The 15,193-nt window shown below is 41.4% G+C and overlaps 1 protein-coding gene across 3 annotated transcripts in view; it reads right to left on the reverse strand.

Annotated features, from left to right (window-relative positions):
• The window catches only part of BCL2L13 (BCL2 like 13), a 31,653-nt gene that overhangs the window by 2,811 nt on the left and 13,649 nt on the right, over positions 1-15,193 (reverse strand). For all 3 annotated transcript variants that reach the window (XM_033057992.1, XM_033057993.1, XM_033057994.2), the window contains 2 exons: positions 14,426-14,495; positions 10,043-10,186 (listed from right to left, as the gene is read on the reverse strand). In XM_033057992.1, the coding sequence (XP_032913883.1) occupies positions 10,043-10,186; positions 14,426-14,495 (214 nt within the window). The remainder of the gene's footprint in view (positions 1-10,042; positions 10,187-14,425; positions 14,496-15,193) is intronic.

Raw genomic sequence — 15,193 nt, forward strand, 5'->3', positions numbered from 1 at the left:
TTGGTGAGCTGGAAGAAAGATGAGAGGGCCTCTGCGGGAGCAGTAGCTGCCTGACCTACATTTCAGTAGAGATTACAGAACCCAGCTGGTATGTCCAAAGAATGGAAACCCTTACATGAGCTTTGCTGGGAGCTCCTCCTTTCCTTGATGTTTTGATATCACCAAAACACATGATAAAAAAACCTACTAAACTACTAAAAAAACCCTTTAGTATCTTGTCAGGTTAAAAATGACCACATCATTATTAACCTGACAAGATACTAAAGTCTGAAACCAAACTGCAACAGAACAAAGAAAAAGAAAGCAAACACAAATACATGAGTCCAGCTGAATACTACTCCTTTCTGTGCAAGTGCTCTCTATGGCTTGTCCATTTTCATCTAACAGTGTTCGTTTTACATTAATTTGATCCCATTTCCACTGCATTTCTACTTTGTACCAACAAGCTGGAATCTACAGCAATTCTAGTATTTTACTGCAATTTTAGCAAATTCACTTATAAGGACTGTAATCATAACTTTGGCTACACAACTGAAGTTGAAACAAAAAACTAAGCACAGATACCCAGAGATGGTGAGAAGGTTTCCTTGCTTTTATTTAGCTAGGAAAATTCTGTAGACATCCTAAAAATCTGACAGTGGGTTTCAGCTGGAGAAACTGCAAGTGTAAAATACTGATTCCCTGTGATCAGCCCCAGTTCATGTACTGGGCTTGATGTTTCATGGTCTGGAATATATCTTTGATCAGTTTGGGTAAGCTGCCCTGGCCATGCTCCCTCCCAAGCCTCTTGTGCCTCTCCTCCCTGGCAGAGCATGAGACACTGATAAGTCCTTGATTTAGGGGTAGCACTGCTTAGGAACAACTAGAACATCAGTCTGTTATCAGTGTTACTCTCATTCTAAATCCAAAACACAGCTCTGTATCAGCCAGGAAGAAAACTAACCCTATTCCAGCTGAAACAATGACAAAGAGATGGGGGCAGAGAGGAACTCCAAAGTTTCCTACATCATAAAACAAAGTCTGTGAAATAATTAACAAAGATTCAGTAACTTTCCTGTTTGTAATAAGAATGATTTGAACATTCTATCAAGTACTGCAGTGCTGGGAGCCCCTTCTGTGCAAATTCCAAACTTTCCTCTGCAGTCCATCACAACAAAAAATTCCATTTATCCTCTTCCTCCCTGCTCTGTTCCACACACAACAGCTATCCCAAAGCACTCTGAGCAGTTGTCCCTTTTTTAAACTGTTCCCAACAGCTGTGAATTTGGGGTTTGATTCCTACCTAGTTTCCCATTCCAAGATAGCTCCTTGACTGTTTCACAACTTTTTATGGATCCACACAGTGACCTGTGTCAGGAACTCATCCCAGTTAAAAACAAATGCACATTTTATTTTGCGGAGATGTTTTTAACCCTTGGCCCATGGAATTTTCGAAGATATTTTGACATGGGCAAAGGAATATTACAGAAAACTTGGAAAGAAACTTTTCTTCATAAATGCCTTTAATTTGCTTGGATGCAGGAAACATCATCCAGCTTGGTAAGATGCTCAGGAACTAAAGTGAAATGGTGCAGAGAGTTCCTCAGGGAAAGGGTTAAAAGCAATTAAGCTCTTCACTATTTGAGGCTCACCACAAAGTCTTAATTCAGAATAAAAATGAGTAAGACTCTCACAGGAATATAAGCCACTAACAGACACCTACGATCAAAGTCAATTTTTTATTTCCACAGGTGACACAGACTCAGAAAAAAATGGCAATTAAACAACAAAATAACTAGGGGTAAAACCTGCAGTGTCACAAACCTTTGTACTATCCTCCTCTCTGTTCAGCTCTCCACTTCCACAGATCAGGATGAATTTATTTCCTGTCACATACTATTACAATACACTACACCTGTGGTGTGACATTAGAAGAAAGAACAAGGACACACACCATGGATAACAGCTCTGCTCTTAACGTTCCAATGGAAGTGCACACATGCTGATGTGACTCACTCAAAAAAAATATTCCAAAACCACACTATGCTGCTGAGGATTTGTAAGCTCTGGTGATTGTAGCAAAAAAAAAAATCACCAACAAGGGCTACACTGAGACAGCCTGAATTCCCCTGAAGTCACACACTGTGCACTGGTGAAAGCCAAGAGGCTTGAGCTGTGACTCAGCAGCCCACAGAGGGGAGGATGGAGCCACCTGTAGTCAGTGGGGAGACTGCCCTGAAATTAAAACCACCCTGTTAATTCTAAATACATACTTTCACTGGAGATGTGCTTCTCACAAAATACAGGTGAGGTCTGGGCACATCCAGAGAGTAACCTGCAGGATAAACTGCTTTGGAAAGGGTAAGGAAATGAAGGGATGGTTATACAAGGAACATGGGCCATCCTCATAATTTCAAATACCTCATTAATACCAACAGTGCACATGCAGCCTGCCTTCAGCAGGGGGGAGGAGGGCCAGAGGGGCTCGAGAGTTTTATTGTTCCTTTTCTCACGCCAACTGCACTGACCTCAAAAGCGCTATCAGCTGCTGGCTCCCTATAAATCAGAGCCTTGTGCAGCCTGGCTGATTCCTTTCTGTCTTTACAGACAATTTCTCTTCCGTGTCACTTCTCAGGGACTCAACTCCCCAGGCTTGGAGAGACAGATCATCCATGGCTGGGAAGGTGGGGCAGAGCTGACAAACTGGCACTGGGTAATTCTAGCACTTTTTCATTTAAAAGCTTATGAAGCTTTAACTGAAAATCTAGACAGTAATGGGCATTATTTAGGATACATCATTAATATTTCTTGAGCTGAATTAAGATTTAATACATAAAGTCAAGTGGATAAAGCTGGGATTTTGTGCTGGTTCAGTTGAGGTTTGCACTTTGCTGGGGTTTTTTTAGTTTTAAAGCAGCTGCGATAAAAACTGAATGACATTTAGGACAATGCCCTTGATTCATCTACAGATGTGACCCAGAAGCAAAGCTCCAACAGGCAGATTATTTCAGGACAGGATGGGACATGTGGAAGGATTTTTAATAACCTGAGGAGGCCTTATATAAGCCCTACATTTCAGATTTACTAGTAAGTAAGGAATGTATGTAAGCACTTCTTTATCTTTATCTGCTTTGTTTGTTGTAAACAGACAGTATACTGCTTCAAACCAGAAACATCAGAGTTGCTCCTTTTCATATTTGAAGTTGTAAACTTGCAAATTTGGGAATGCTTTTCCTCATCCAGCCTACCTAGAGAACCATGTGAGGTGTGGTAGAGAAGCTGGAGTCTCTTCCTGCCACTCCTGATCCCAACCCACTGCCACCTGAAGGAAGAGCTGGCACAACTTATGAGGAGACAAAGAACTGCACATTTCCCTGCTTGGCTAGAGCACTGCAAGAATGGCCACATCCCATGAGGCAGTCCTGGGGAAAAGATCCGCTACTGAAATCAATCACTGTCCTCAGTCTACAGAGTTTGACCCAGGGATGTTACACTATGCTTCTACAAGTGACAGGAAGCACTGCTAACAAATGTGGCACACTTGCCCTCTGGAGAGGCTACAGCCGGTATGTTACAATGGACAACAGCAAGATGGTAACAAAATGAAAAGAAAGTCTGAAAGCAATAAGATAGTACAGAACTATTACTTTAAAACACCTGTTAACTTTCAATTACAATTTAAAGACAGTAGACATAATAAAACCTCTCCTCTCACAGAAACGGACTCTTAAGTGGTCCATATTATGTCTACTATGTTTTCTATATCTTTCATAATTTTCCAATATGTCTATTATTAAGTGTATACAAACAAACAAACAGACTCATTACCTACAGTATATATTTGCTAAACAGCAAAATCCTTAACTACACATAAGGGAAAAAACATCTTTGTTTAACACAATAATAATTTCAGCATGATTTATGCAAAGCTGCTTCTGGTGCCAAGAGACATTCAAATCAAAATTCTGAATGTCTCAAAGATAAAAGCAACTCTTTTTCTCTACAAAAAACCAGTAGGAGTAGTAGCACACATTGCATCTATAATGGATGAGATTAGATTAGAACAGAAGAGATCCCCATTAAGGTGTTCAATACAGCATTTGCTGCATCTTAGAGCAGACTTTGAATGTTCTGCCCTGTAAACTCCAAAGACCAGGAAAATGCATTACTGCTGTGTCTAACTGCTGTTGAAGCTTCTTCCAGGGCTTGGTTTTAAGTGTTCTTAAAACCTCAACTGGTCTCTCTGATTGAGTTCTAAAAGTAGAAACAAGGAATATGTGGATAGGCAACTCGCACAAAACTCATTTTTGAAGGTACAAAAAAGCCCACCTGAAAAGTACACAGCCCAGCAAGCCACCTGTACACCCCAGATCCTGATTTTGTCTGATACAGGCAAAAATTCTGTACAGCACCAGGGGAAAAAAATCTTCATATTCCCTGAGCTTCAACCCCTCAGCACAGAACTACACAGAGTCACATAAAATCTCTGAGAAAAAGAGTACCCTGAGGTTCAAGAGGAAATGCTGGAAGAACACATTGTCCCAGGAGAGCAATCTTGGCCATAATAAAAATTTCCAACAATCAACTCAGCTAAAACGTTTCTTAGGTAAGGGCATTGACTATCTTGTAACATAGCCTATCCCAGAGAGAAATTAATTTCAAGAGGTGTTTTTGGACAATGCTCTCAGACACATGGTGTGGCTCAAGGCTTGGACCCAGGGATCCTTGTAGGTCCCTTCCAACTCAGGATATTCTATGCTTCTATGGCCACCTTCCCCACACCAACACTGTCACAGCAACAAGCACTAGGAACCTATCAAATGCATTTGTGCTTAAAATCCAGTGTCTGAAAAGCAAGAGGCAAGGAGTGACAAACTGCCAGGGATCCTAAGACATCTCCCACGGGGAAATAAGCAAATTTCCCACAACAACAAACTTCCCTAGAGCTGGGAATGTGCTGTTTGCATGATCTGTAGCTGTGGCAGAGGAGCAGCACACGGTGCCTGTGCCCAGGAATGGCTTCACTCCCACCGGAGCGTGCCCAGGCTGCAGCTCTGTGCCCAGCTCTGTTATACCAAACCTTTACAGACCCTTGTGGAAGTCAGACCAGACAGCATCATCCAGCTAACCCTTCAGAGAAACAGATTATAAACACTGCTGACAACACTCAGATCCAGAACAAAACATTTAAAATATAAAGAAGTCTGAACAAGCCCCCAGGCACTTACTGTATCTCTCTGTTCATCCCTTGAAACTGTCAAGATAGGTGGAGCCAAAAAAAAGAGAGCAGAATTCTTACAAATAGAACTGCACTCTTTATTAAGGAAAAAAAGGTCAAGTGAACCACATAAAAACACTCTGATATTGCAGCCACTGCTCTCATTCCCTTCAAGGAATACTTTGGCTGGAAGAGAAATGATCCTCTACTATCCCTGCTTCCAACATAACCTCAACAACCTGCAGAAGGTCAGCACCAAAGCAACACCCTTTAGGTTTCAGTCTTATGGGTTTAAAATGAGGCACATTCAGTTATTTCTAGACCACTTCTTCAGACTTGAAGTTGTTGGAAGGGAAAAGAGAAAGGAGATCTATTTACTCCTTCACTATTTAATGTTCTTCTTCAGCCACAGTGCCTAAAAATGAAGAAAATCTATTACTCTACCAAAGAAGTTCCATGTAAATAAAAGTGGACACTTCACTGCAGTATTCCACGATACAAGCATAAAGCACAATTATTTTGAGAGGAAAACTCCTTTCTAGGACTCCTCTAACTAGACTGCCCTTTCTTGCATCTCTGCCACATTAAACTTACTTCTCTCTCCTCCAGCAGAGCATGTCTCTCTATTTCTGCATTGTCATTCCCAGGGCAGGCAGACACCTGGACTGCTGCAGAAGGAGATTTCCACCTCTGGAAGTGCAAACTGACTAACTCACTTCCCTAGGATGACAATTGCCTCTCTACTCTCTTCTCCTCCAGGTTGTTAACACTCTCTAATATGTGTATTTTTCAACCACCAGCAGCAAAGAAAACAACTAAAGCAGCTGCAAAGCCCAAGACAAAACACTGGAGACACAGAGAAAACAGCTCCTCTAAGGCTGAGATAGGAAACTGTAAACACTATGTAGATTTCAAGCAAATTTACTTTTATTCCCTTCAACATGGGCAGTTAACTAGTTAAATGCAAACACAGGTCTGAACTCAATAAGACAAAACCCCTGGGAAAGCAGTGACAATTTCTGCTATGGGTCAAAATATAACTCCCAGGCTTGTGCTCAGAAGAAAGGTTATTAACTGCACTCTGATAAACAGGTTAAATCAAGGGGAAAGCAGATAGTCTGGTAACAGGAATGGGAACCTGAAAGAAATAAAAGGCAGCTAGCTTCCAATAAAACTTACGCTCTTTTCTCCCAATAGACATTCCCAGATATTTCTACAAAATTAAATCCAACCATGGAAAACAGGATCAGCAGAGCATGAGAAGAAATAAATTATTTGGGAAGGGGTGGGAAAGGATGAGGGAAAAAATCCTTACCAACTGACTGCTCTTACTGTGCACTTTTCCAGGAGACAAAGAATTGCTTCTGATGCAGCAGCATTCAGCCCTGGAGAAGTCAGAGAAAGCGAAAAGGCAGGGAAGGTAGGAGGAGAAACGGGAGGGGAGAGGAGGAGAAGGGGTGGGGAGAAGAGGAAAGGGGTGGGGAGAAGAGGAAAGGGGTGGGGAGAAGAGGAAAGGGGTGGGGAGAAGAGGAAAGGGGTGGGGAGAGCCTGTACACACTGCGTGTCTGCTTTCTGAGCCCCTAACGTTGGTTTTGGAAAGGAAAGAACAAAGTTGCTCGTAAATCCTGCTGGGTATTGTTTTGCCATGGCTGAAGATGATAAAGGAAGAAGGTCTTAGTAGGATCAGTGGACCCACTAGTCAGGAGGAAGAAATGTGTGCTGTCACATGTCTGTTTAGAGAACCTGGAATGCCCAGCATGCTTTTTGCTCCAAAAGAGAGGCCATACTAAAACTTAAACAGTCAAACAGGTAAATGCAAGAGTTGCGCCAAAGCTGTCAGAGCAATTGGTGAAAGAGGGAACATACAAATATGCCAGCCATTCCCTCGCCAACCAACCAACCCACCAGTACATCTCAGTCCCATAGTGCCATCAAAAGTTAGCTGAATTACAACTGTAGTGCCTGAAGGGAGAATGGGAGGGGAACACTCATTGTTTCAACACACCATCTCAGCACCAGATCTCTGTGGGACTGGCATGGAAAATCAAAAAGCAACTTCTCATCCTCCATCATATCAAATTTCTCATTTCCCACAAGCCATGCCAATTACAGTAACTTCAAGCCGCACCATTTTGACCAAAATTTTGCTCCCACTCCGGAAATGCGGCTTACACTCAGGAGCGGCTAATATGTGAATAATTTTCTGACATTTCCAACCCCCGAAGGGCAAACCGAGGTGCCGAGTTGAGCACCTGCCAGTAAACCCGGCATTTACACGATTGTTACAAATTGGTTACTGTGTTGCGCGGGGGGTGGAGCTGGCTCAGTGCCGGCAGCACAGAGCTGGAAATTTTGCTTCGCGTCAGCTGTCTACCAACCTCAGTCAGATGCTTTCCTGGACCCACAGGCCTCCTGAGCTCACAAGAGAAGCTCAAGTGCTGCACAGATGCAGAACTCTGGGAGCTCTCCCAGCCGCATCGTGGCTGCACAGGATGATGCAGCAAATGGATAGTCTGTGCAATTCTGACTCCACAGATCCACAGTGAGGCACAGCAGGGGCTCAGTTGACCCCTCACCTTTCACTGGCTACTCCCCTCCTGGCAAAGGTTGACTTCAATCCAAAAATTGAGGAAGATCCCAAATTACATGGTGCCAAGGGATGAGACAGCACCAGAGACACCACAGAGCTTTTCAGGTCTGCCCCTGAAAAACTGACTCCTGTGAAGCTCTCCTCTGCTCCAGATCCACAGAAAACCAGACAGGATATTCTTGCATGTCACTTTGAAGCAAGCTCTTAGCAGCTGCAGGAAAGACCTAACTTCATACATCTGAAGCTCTTACTGTCATAGCAACATGAGTCACTGGAGACTCCCAGGTTTACACACAACCCTCATGGCTCGAGCAAATTATTACTGACAATTTGATCCGGCACACAGAGCCCCTGTGGCAGATGCTTATCTTAAAAAAATGCAAACACTCCAACACTTCTCTGTGGCTACCAGCCTGCCAGGCTCTTCCTGGCCCTGCTGAGAAGACAACCTCTCCCATCCTGGCCCCATGCCCTGCTCCCAGCACTGCCATCCCATAGACTCGGAACAAACCCAGAAACAATCCATAGGGCAAAAATGAAGCTTTTCCTCACAGGGAGGAAAAAATACAGTATAACCATATATTCCTCTTCCTCCACAAAAAGTCCAGTGACTTCCCAAGCCCATCCCCAGAGCAACTCACAAAGGTTAGTGCAGCTACATTAATTCATCTGGAAAGGATTTTCATCACCTTGTCTCTTTCCTTGCCACTTGTGCTGTTTCAAAAATAGCTCTGGCTTGTTTGCTGCACTGCCTGTGTCAGTCTGATTTTCTGCCTGGCTGGATGTGCACAGACACACTGGGAGCCTGCTGGACACCAGCACCCAGATCTGTACATTCATGCACAGCCACCCAAACACAAAGCACAACCCCCTCCCTGGCAGGCTGTGCTTGTTTTCAGAAGCTTTGCACTCTATTAAGTGTGTTTACAGTAAGCCTCGAAAAGGGGCTGAAGAACACAGCACAGCCCTTCTGGAGGTCAAAAGACAAGGCAGAAAAGCAAAAAAGTACTCATATTGATCTGTCTAAAAGCTACAAGTAAGGGCCTGCCGTAGGATGAAAATACCTTGAGATATGAGTGCATTTATCAAATGACCTGAGGTCATTTGGCTGCATATTTTTAGTGCTTCTGTCCATTAAAGACAAACAACTCCTCCCAAAGGCCTTGAGAACTGCACTCCACAACTGCTGGGAAGGAAACAGGTACAGAAGGTGCAGATATCCAGAAATTCTGGAACATGCTATGCTTCAAAAAAACCCCTCAGGTAAATACAAGAAGCTTCTGAATGAGATTTTTTCCTACTAGTACTTTTTTACCACTGGCTTTTCCTGAACAGATTTTCTTTTTAGAATAAATCAGTTTGCTGGAGCCATTTCACAAATCCCAGATTAATTCCATTCAAATCTGACATTCTTCCCAGTAATTTTAGGCCCAGCCTTCAAGACCCATCTCATCAGCTGTGTGCTGCCTTTCTGAAGTATTTCTAAATGAAACTCTCTCAGCACGTCATGACTCAGGAACACTGGCTACCATGAATTAAAGATTTCTACAAGGAAAAATGCAGCACAAAGAAATCCTGATTGCTGATTCTATGTATGTTCCTATACAGCTACAAACTCTAATATGCATTAGCTATCTTACCACTTAAAATAAAAATAAATTAGTACCTACTGACATTTTTGTATGAAGTGCTCCCCAATTACTTATCTGCTAAGAAACTCTCTGAAATTTAACTGGAGGAAAAATCCCAAATACCTTTTCCAGCAGTCACCAGAGGATGAAGACACCATCAAAAAGGGAAGCCAAGAGGTATCACCACTTGTTATGGGTGTCTGCTTCCAATTGCAGTGCTCCATGTATATTGACAGGGAAGCACAAAGCTCACCATACTGCAATAAATTACCATCTTAACACACACTATATGAAAATTAATTGTTACGTGACAGCTAAGGACCTCTTGAATTTCAACAGCAATCCAACAAACCAGAGTGCAAAGAACTAAAACAGACTGCCTGGGGAAACTGTGGAGTCCAATCACATAGGTCTTGAATATCAACATCACAAATGAATGGGTGGAAGTCAGTTCTGCCTTGGGGCAGAGAAGAGAAATAGATGACTGCCCAAGATCCCTGTCTGATCCTGATTTTTTTTAAATTTCTTTATCTGAGTCATTCCTTCTTGCATCTGCTTACTTCCAGTAACCCCTCTTAGCTTTCACTCTTACTAGGATCACACTTAGAAATGAGGTCTTCTTACCCATCCTCCTTGTTGAATGATAAAATCTGCAGAATAATCTTCTAGATACGTCACCCCGAAGTTCACCAGGGCACTCAGGGGCTCCTGGCCCCGTCTGGTCAGCTCCATCAGAAACTGTTGTAACAGAACCAGGGGCACCAAGACCTTCAAAAAAAACCAAGAGTTGTGAATAAATACAGAAAGCATTATCAATACTACTGTGCAGCTAGAAGAGAATTCATGTGTCCACAGAAAAGGTCTGAATCTTCAAGTTCAAACATACCAGGGACTATATACTTCATTTCTGAGAAGACACAAGGCAAACACACAATAAAATCCACTAAAAAAGAAGTACTTAATCTGCTAAGCAAAACCCCACAGTCTAACTTGAGAAAACCATTGCAGTGAATTCTTAAGCCCCACCTTTTTCCCAACACAGGGTTCAGGTAGAGAAGCAGAACAGGTCCAGAACTTGCTACCCCAAGATGTAACATCATAAATAACTTGAGGGGATATACATCCAAATGCAAACAGCAAACTCATACACATTCTTGAATAGGAACACTGCACTAGACAGTCTCTTTAGAAGTTCACACTTGGCTTTGGGGCAGGACAGAAACAAACACCTCTACCCAGCAGCATAACATTACAAACATGTTTAAAATGACAAGCACAAAGCCCTTTCCATGTCAAACTCTCCCTCTGATGGCAAATTTAACAGAGACAGATCTTCCTCCCTTATTTCCTACTCCCATTTCTCTTTAGAAACCTTTGAACTGAATGCTCAGCCTTAACCTAAATTGCTCTGGAAAATGCAAGACTCTGTGAAACTTACCTCCTTCACATTATATGATGGTTCTAGAAACTTGTTTCTGAAATTTTGTTTTTGTTTACCTAAACAACATGTACTTTAAAACTCTAAATTTCATCTCCTAGCGCACACAAGTGGCCCCCTGGGCAATGTTTATATGCAGCAGCTCGCCAAGGTTAGAAAACTGGTATGGACTGAAGTCATTAGCACCTGAAAAAGCATTATGATGAGAAAAATATTTGTTTTACTGCATTTTAATTGAGGCACCTGCACTGCACATCTATTGTGCAGACTGGAATGCTGTTTCCCAGCTGCACAAGGGAGATGAAGGCTCATACTAAACTCCTTATGCCTCCTTCCTTTTCCAGTCTCTTCCCCCATCAGCCTGGTTTTCTTCTCTGTAAATATCCTGCATTACTATTACTAGAAATCACACCATAGGGTGCAAAGCTGGAAGAAGATGAATAGGCAAAGTAAGCTGAAACTGAGATTTGTATTAAATTCATGGTAGCATCACACTGAGATTGACTACTAAAACCAGACAGGTTTTAGTAAAAAATGTCATAATCGGATAAATTTAAGATGCTCCAGCTGATTAACAAAGGATTCCAAGACTGTGGCAGACAGGTTATAGGACTGTGGTTCTACGATGAACAGTTAATACTGATGACTGTTTGCACTCCACTAGGGATGTCATGGTGCCAGAAGTTTTTAAAAGTGTTTGAGTTTCTTGAAATCAGTCTCCACTCAGAGGCAGAAGAGGTGCAAGATCACAGTGCACAGATAAAAGGAGCAGGTCAACATGAGGTGTCAAGAGGAAGCTCTTTTGGATAAAAAACCCCAGCCTGTCAAGGCCAGGCATCTTTCAGAGGCTTTGGGCACACCCACATAACTCTACAGCAGTATGAACACTGAGATCTCAAAATATTTGACATTTACTGGAAGCTGAAGGCAAGAGAAACAAAGGCAAGGGAAGGTTGCTTGGGAAATGAAGGGAGCTCAAACACTGGCACAGTGAACATGATTGTTGCCTTCTTCCTTTGCCAACTTGTTGCCTAATCCACCCATTCCCCCCAAATTCAGGCCTCAGACTGAGGGACCAAACTCAAACACACAGCACCCAGCCTTCCCTTCCGGCTGAAATTACTGACACTCCTGCCTCTGAGACCAGTAGGAATAGGAGCAGGTTTGCATGACTGTCCCTGAATTCGTGAAAGAAATTACCTCACAGTACTTCCATCAAAATCAATAACACTTGTCTGAAGCAGCTGTGTGAATGGTGGTGAAATTTAACTAGAACAAAGTAAAAATACAGCCTTTGCAATTCAAAGCAACTGCAACTCCCTCCACCAGAATGCCTGGGAAGGAATGCTAGGGGCTATTTATGTTTTCACTGAAGAAAAACACACGAAGAAAATAGTTGGCAGGAGAAAATTTCTAGGGAATCATTATAAAACCAACTTTACTATCAGAAGACAGCTGATTGTAAAAATGAAACACCTTGTGTCCACTACACTATTGCAATCCCATTATACAGTATTACAAATTTAAATGTACACAAAAAAACTCTCAGAGGCTTTGAGGAAGCCATATCCAAAATTACTGCAGTTCTGTGTACCTTTTGACTATTCCAACTTAATCTAATTCTGTGAAGAATTTCTTATATTTCTGTTTCACTATTCTTTGCCCCCATTAATGAGTAAGAATGAGATTTAAGGTGACAGCTACCCTACTCACCAGTTCAACTGGCTCTCAATAACTTTTATCCTTTCATCCTTCCTGATGATGCACAACAGTGGGATTATGCATTTTATATATGTATATAATATTTAGTTTTAAGCAAAATCCGTCAAAACTCAGCAGCATTGGAATATTTCAAAATTTTTTATTATGTTCATTTTATTATAGAAATTTAATTTGCCTTGTCTGAGGTGGTTTGTAATTTGTTTTTTTTTTTAAATGAGAGCCTTATTTCAAATAAAAGATGAAGATCCTTTTCCTTTATAGAATTCAACATCAACATGTTTTTCTAACAGCTTCTTTAGAGTAAAAATTAAGCTGAGCTGAGATGGCAGCAAAGGTATCTAGATGTCTTCTAAAACACAATTTTGATCAAGATGATAAAGGAAATTAAAAGGAAATGAAACCACCACAAATGTATTCCACTTCCTCAAAACAAGGATTATTGAAGGAACTGCTGGGCATTCCTGGAGCTCCAAGCTACCAGAAAATCAACACAAACAGATTCTGTGTTGGGGTACAAAATTTCCACTCTGGTTTGCTTTTGGACTATATATTTTGTAGCAACAAATGTTATGAGCAAGCAGAGCTGATGACAAGGGTGTTCTGGATGATGCTCTCCACCACAAACTGATGGGGACCAAAATCCACGAGCCCCAGGAATGCAGCAGCAATGAAGGGTGGATCATAAACCCCCAAATTCATCCACCCAGGGCTGCATCCTGAGGAGGTGGGGAGTCAAAGCACATTGACCTGAGAAGCCCCATGCACCTCCTCCCTTGCCAGCTGAGCCACAATGACTTGGTTTTAGCTTTCACCAGCTGAAAAGTAAAATGTGCTAGCTTAAGCCACCTTCTTGATAATGAGATTTCATGGTTGTTTAAACCAAAATGCTGTGAATCACAAGATGACAAATTGAAAGAGCACACACATAAAGCAATGGTAATTGCTGGAGCCATGGGCAGTAACTTGTCATGCAATGTCTATTAAACTGCTTTACAAGTGCCCACACCCTTTGTAAGATGAACAGTTTCTGAAGTAAGCAGGGAAATCTAGTCAAGGAAAACTCTTCCTGAAAAAAAAATGTAATAGAACAAGAAATATTTTTTCCCTTCTTTTTTAATTTAAGTCTACATTTTAACACGCAAATTGTGATTGAATTTGCAAATAATTATTTCATTCTTTCTTTTTTTGATGTCCACTGAACCCATCAGAGAATGATTAAGGTGATGAATTTGAATGATTAATGAAAGATGAACCTGGGAAGAGTAATCCACTCATTCTACATTAAAAGTATTTAAAGATAATTCATTTACAGATTCGCATATTGTTTAAAAAAGAAGATTCCTATCATTTGAGGCAACTACTCTTGAAACTAGGTAGGAACACCATCTCCACATTTTATGAACAATTCAAATATCATGAAGATAATGTCAACTTTTATTTTCACCATGTTCTCTTTTTTACGTATATTTTAAACCTGACACCGGAGCAGGGGAAAGAGTAGAGAAGTATTATGAAGAAAACATCTCTGGTTTCATTCCAAAACTGCTGCAGGAATTAACCTCTCTAGGGAATTAAAAAAAATAAGTCAAGCAACGTGTCTCTCTTTTCATTTTACCAAACTAAAACAAGGCTGACCTAACACTTCCATTCAGTAACTTCTAGCTAAATTATTTATAAAACTACCCACTATGTCCACATCTACCATTCTGAGAGAGCAATTTATTTCATACTAAAACCAAGTTCTTTCTGTTTTTGGCCCCCTGTGAAGCACAGTAGTACCTAGTACAAACAATACAGACATGAAGGAGACATGAGATATATCCAAGTGCAAGTCCCTGATCTGGTACCTTGTTCCATCCACTGGCATGAGCAGCTGCCTCCTGCGTGCGCTCCCGATATTCCTGATATGTCACCGGCCTAAGGAAGTTAACCCAATATTCAAAGTTAGAAAAGAAAACCAAAGAACTGAATAAAAGAAAGTTCTCAGTTTCCAGAGAACGCAATCTTTTGCATGTATTACAGCAAATAATTTTCAAGAGCTAGCAAGTCTTGTGTTTCAGGTCACAAAACACCAGCACCAGACATGTGATGCCTTCCTGACCCTTTCTCCCACTTACACACTTTGATGTAACTGGTTAAGTGAATTTCCTAATAATTTGGTATTCTACAACTTAAAAGACATTAGAAAGATTAGGTTCTCTGATATGCTACAAAATTCTAAGCTCTTGCATGTCCTTTTTTTATAATCTAAGTCTTTAAAGCCAGAACATTGTAGTAAGAAATTAATACCTGAGCCAGAGGCCAATGGAGAGTAAAATTTTGTAAACAAAACAGATTATGGACTAACACACACTGTTTGAATGCATTAACATTATGTTAGAGTAACCTCTATTTGCAAGAAACAGCACTTTTGATCACAAAACCCATTCATACTTCAGTAGAAACCTCTATTCCAGATTTATCACATCCCTAGTTCTCCGGATTGGGTGATGAAATTCCTCTCTTCTAAGATCATTTGGCATCTCAGAGTCAGTAACAGCAAAGGCTTTCTGCCAAGTGACAGCAGAAGATGCACTACTTCAAAAGCAGCTGTCCTCAGCCAGAGCATTACAAAA

The sequence above is a fragment of the Catharus ustulatus genome, chromosome 4 (assembly GCF_009819885.2).
Source record: "Catharus ustulatus isolate bCatUst1 chromosome 4, bCatUst1.pri.v2, whole genome shotgun sequence".
NCBI classification, from domain to species: Eukaryota; Metazoa; Chordata; class Aves; order Passeriformes; family Turdidae; genus Catharus; species Catharus ustulatus.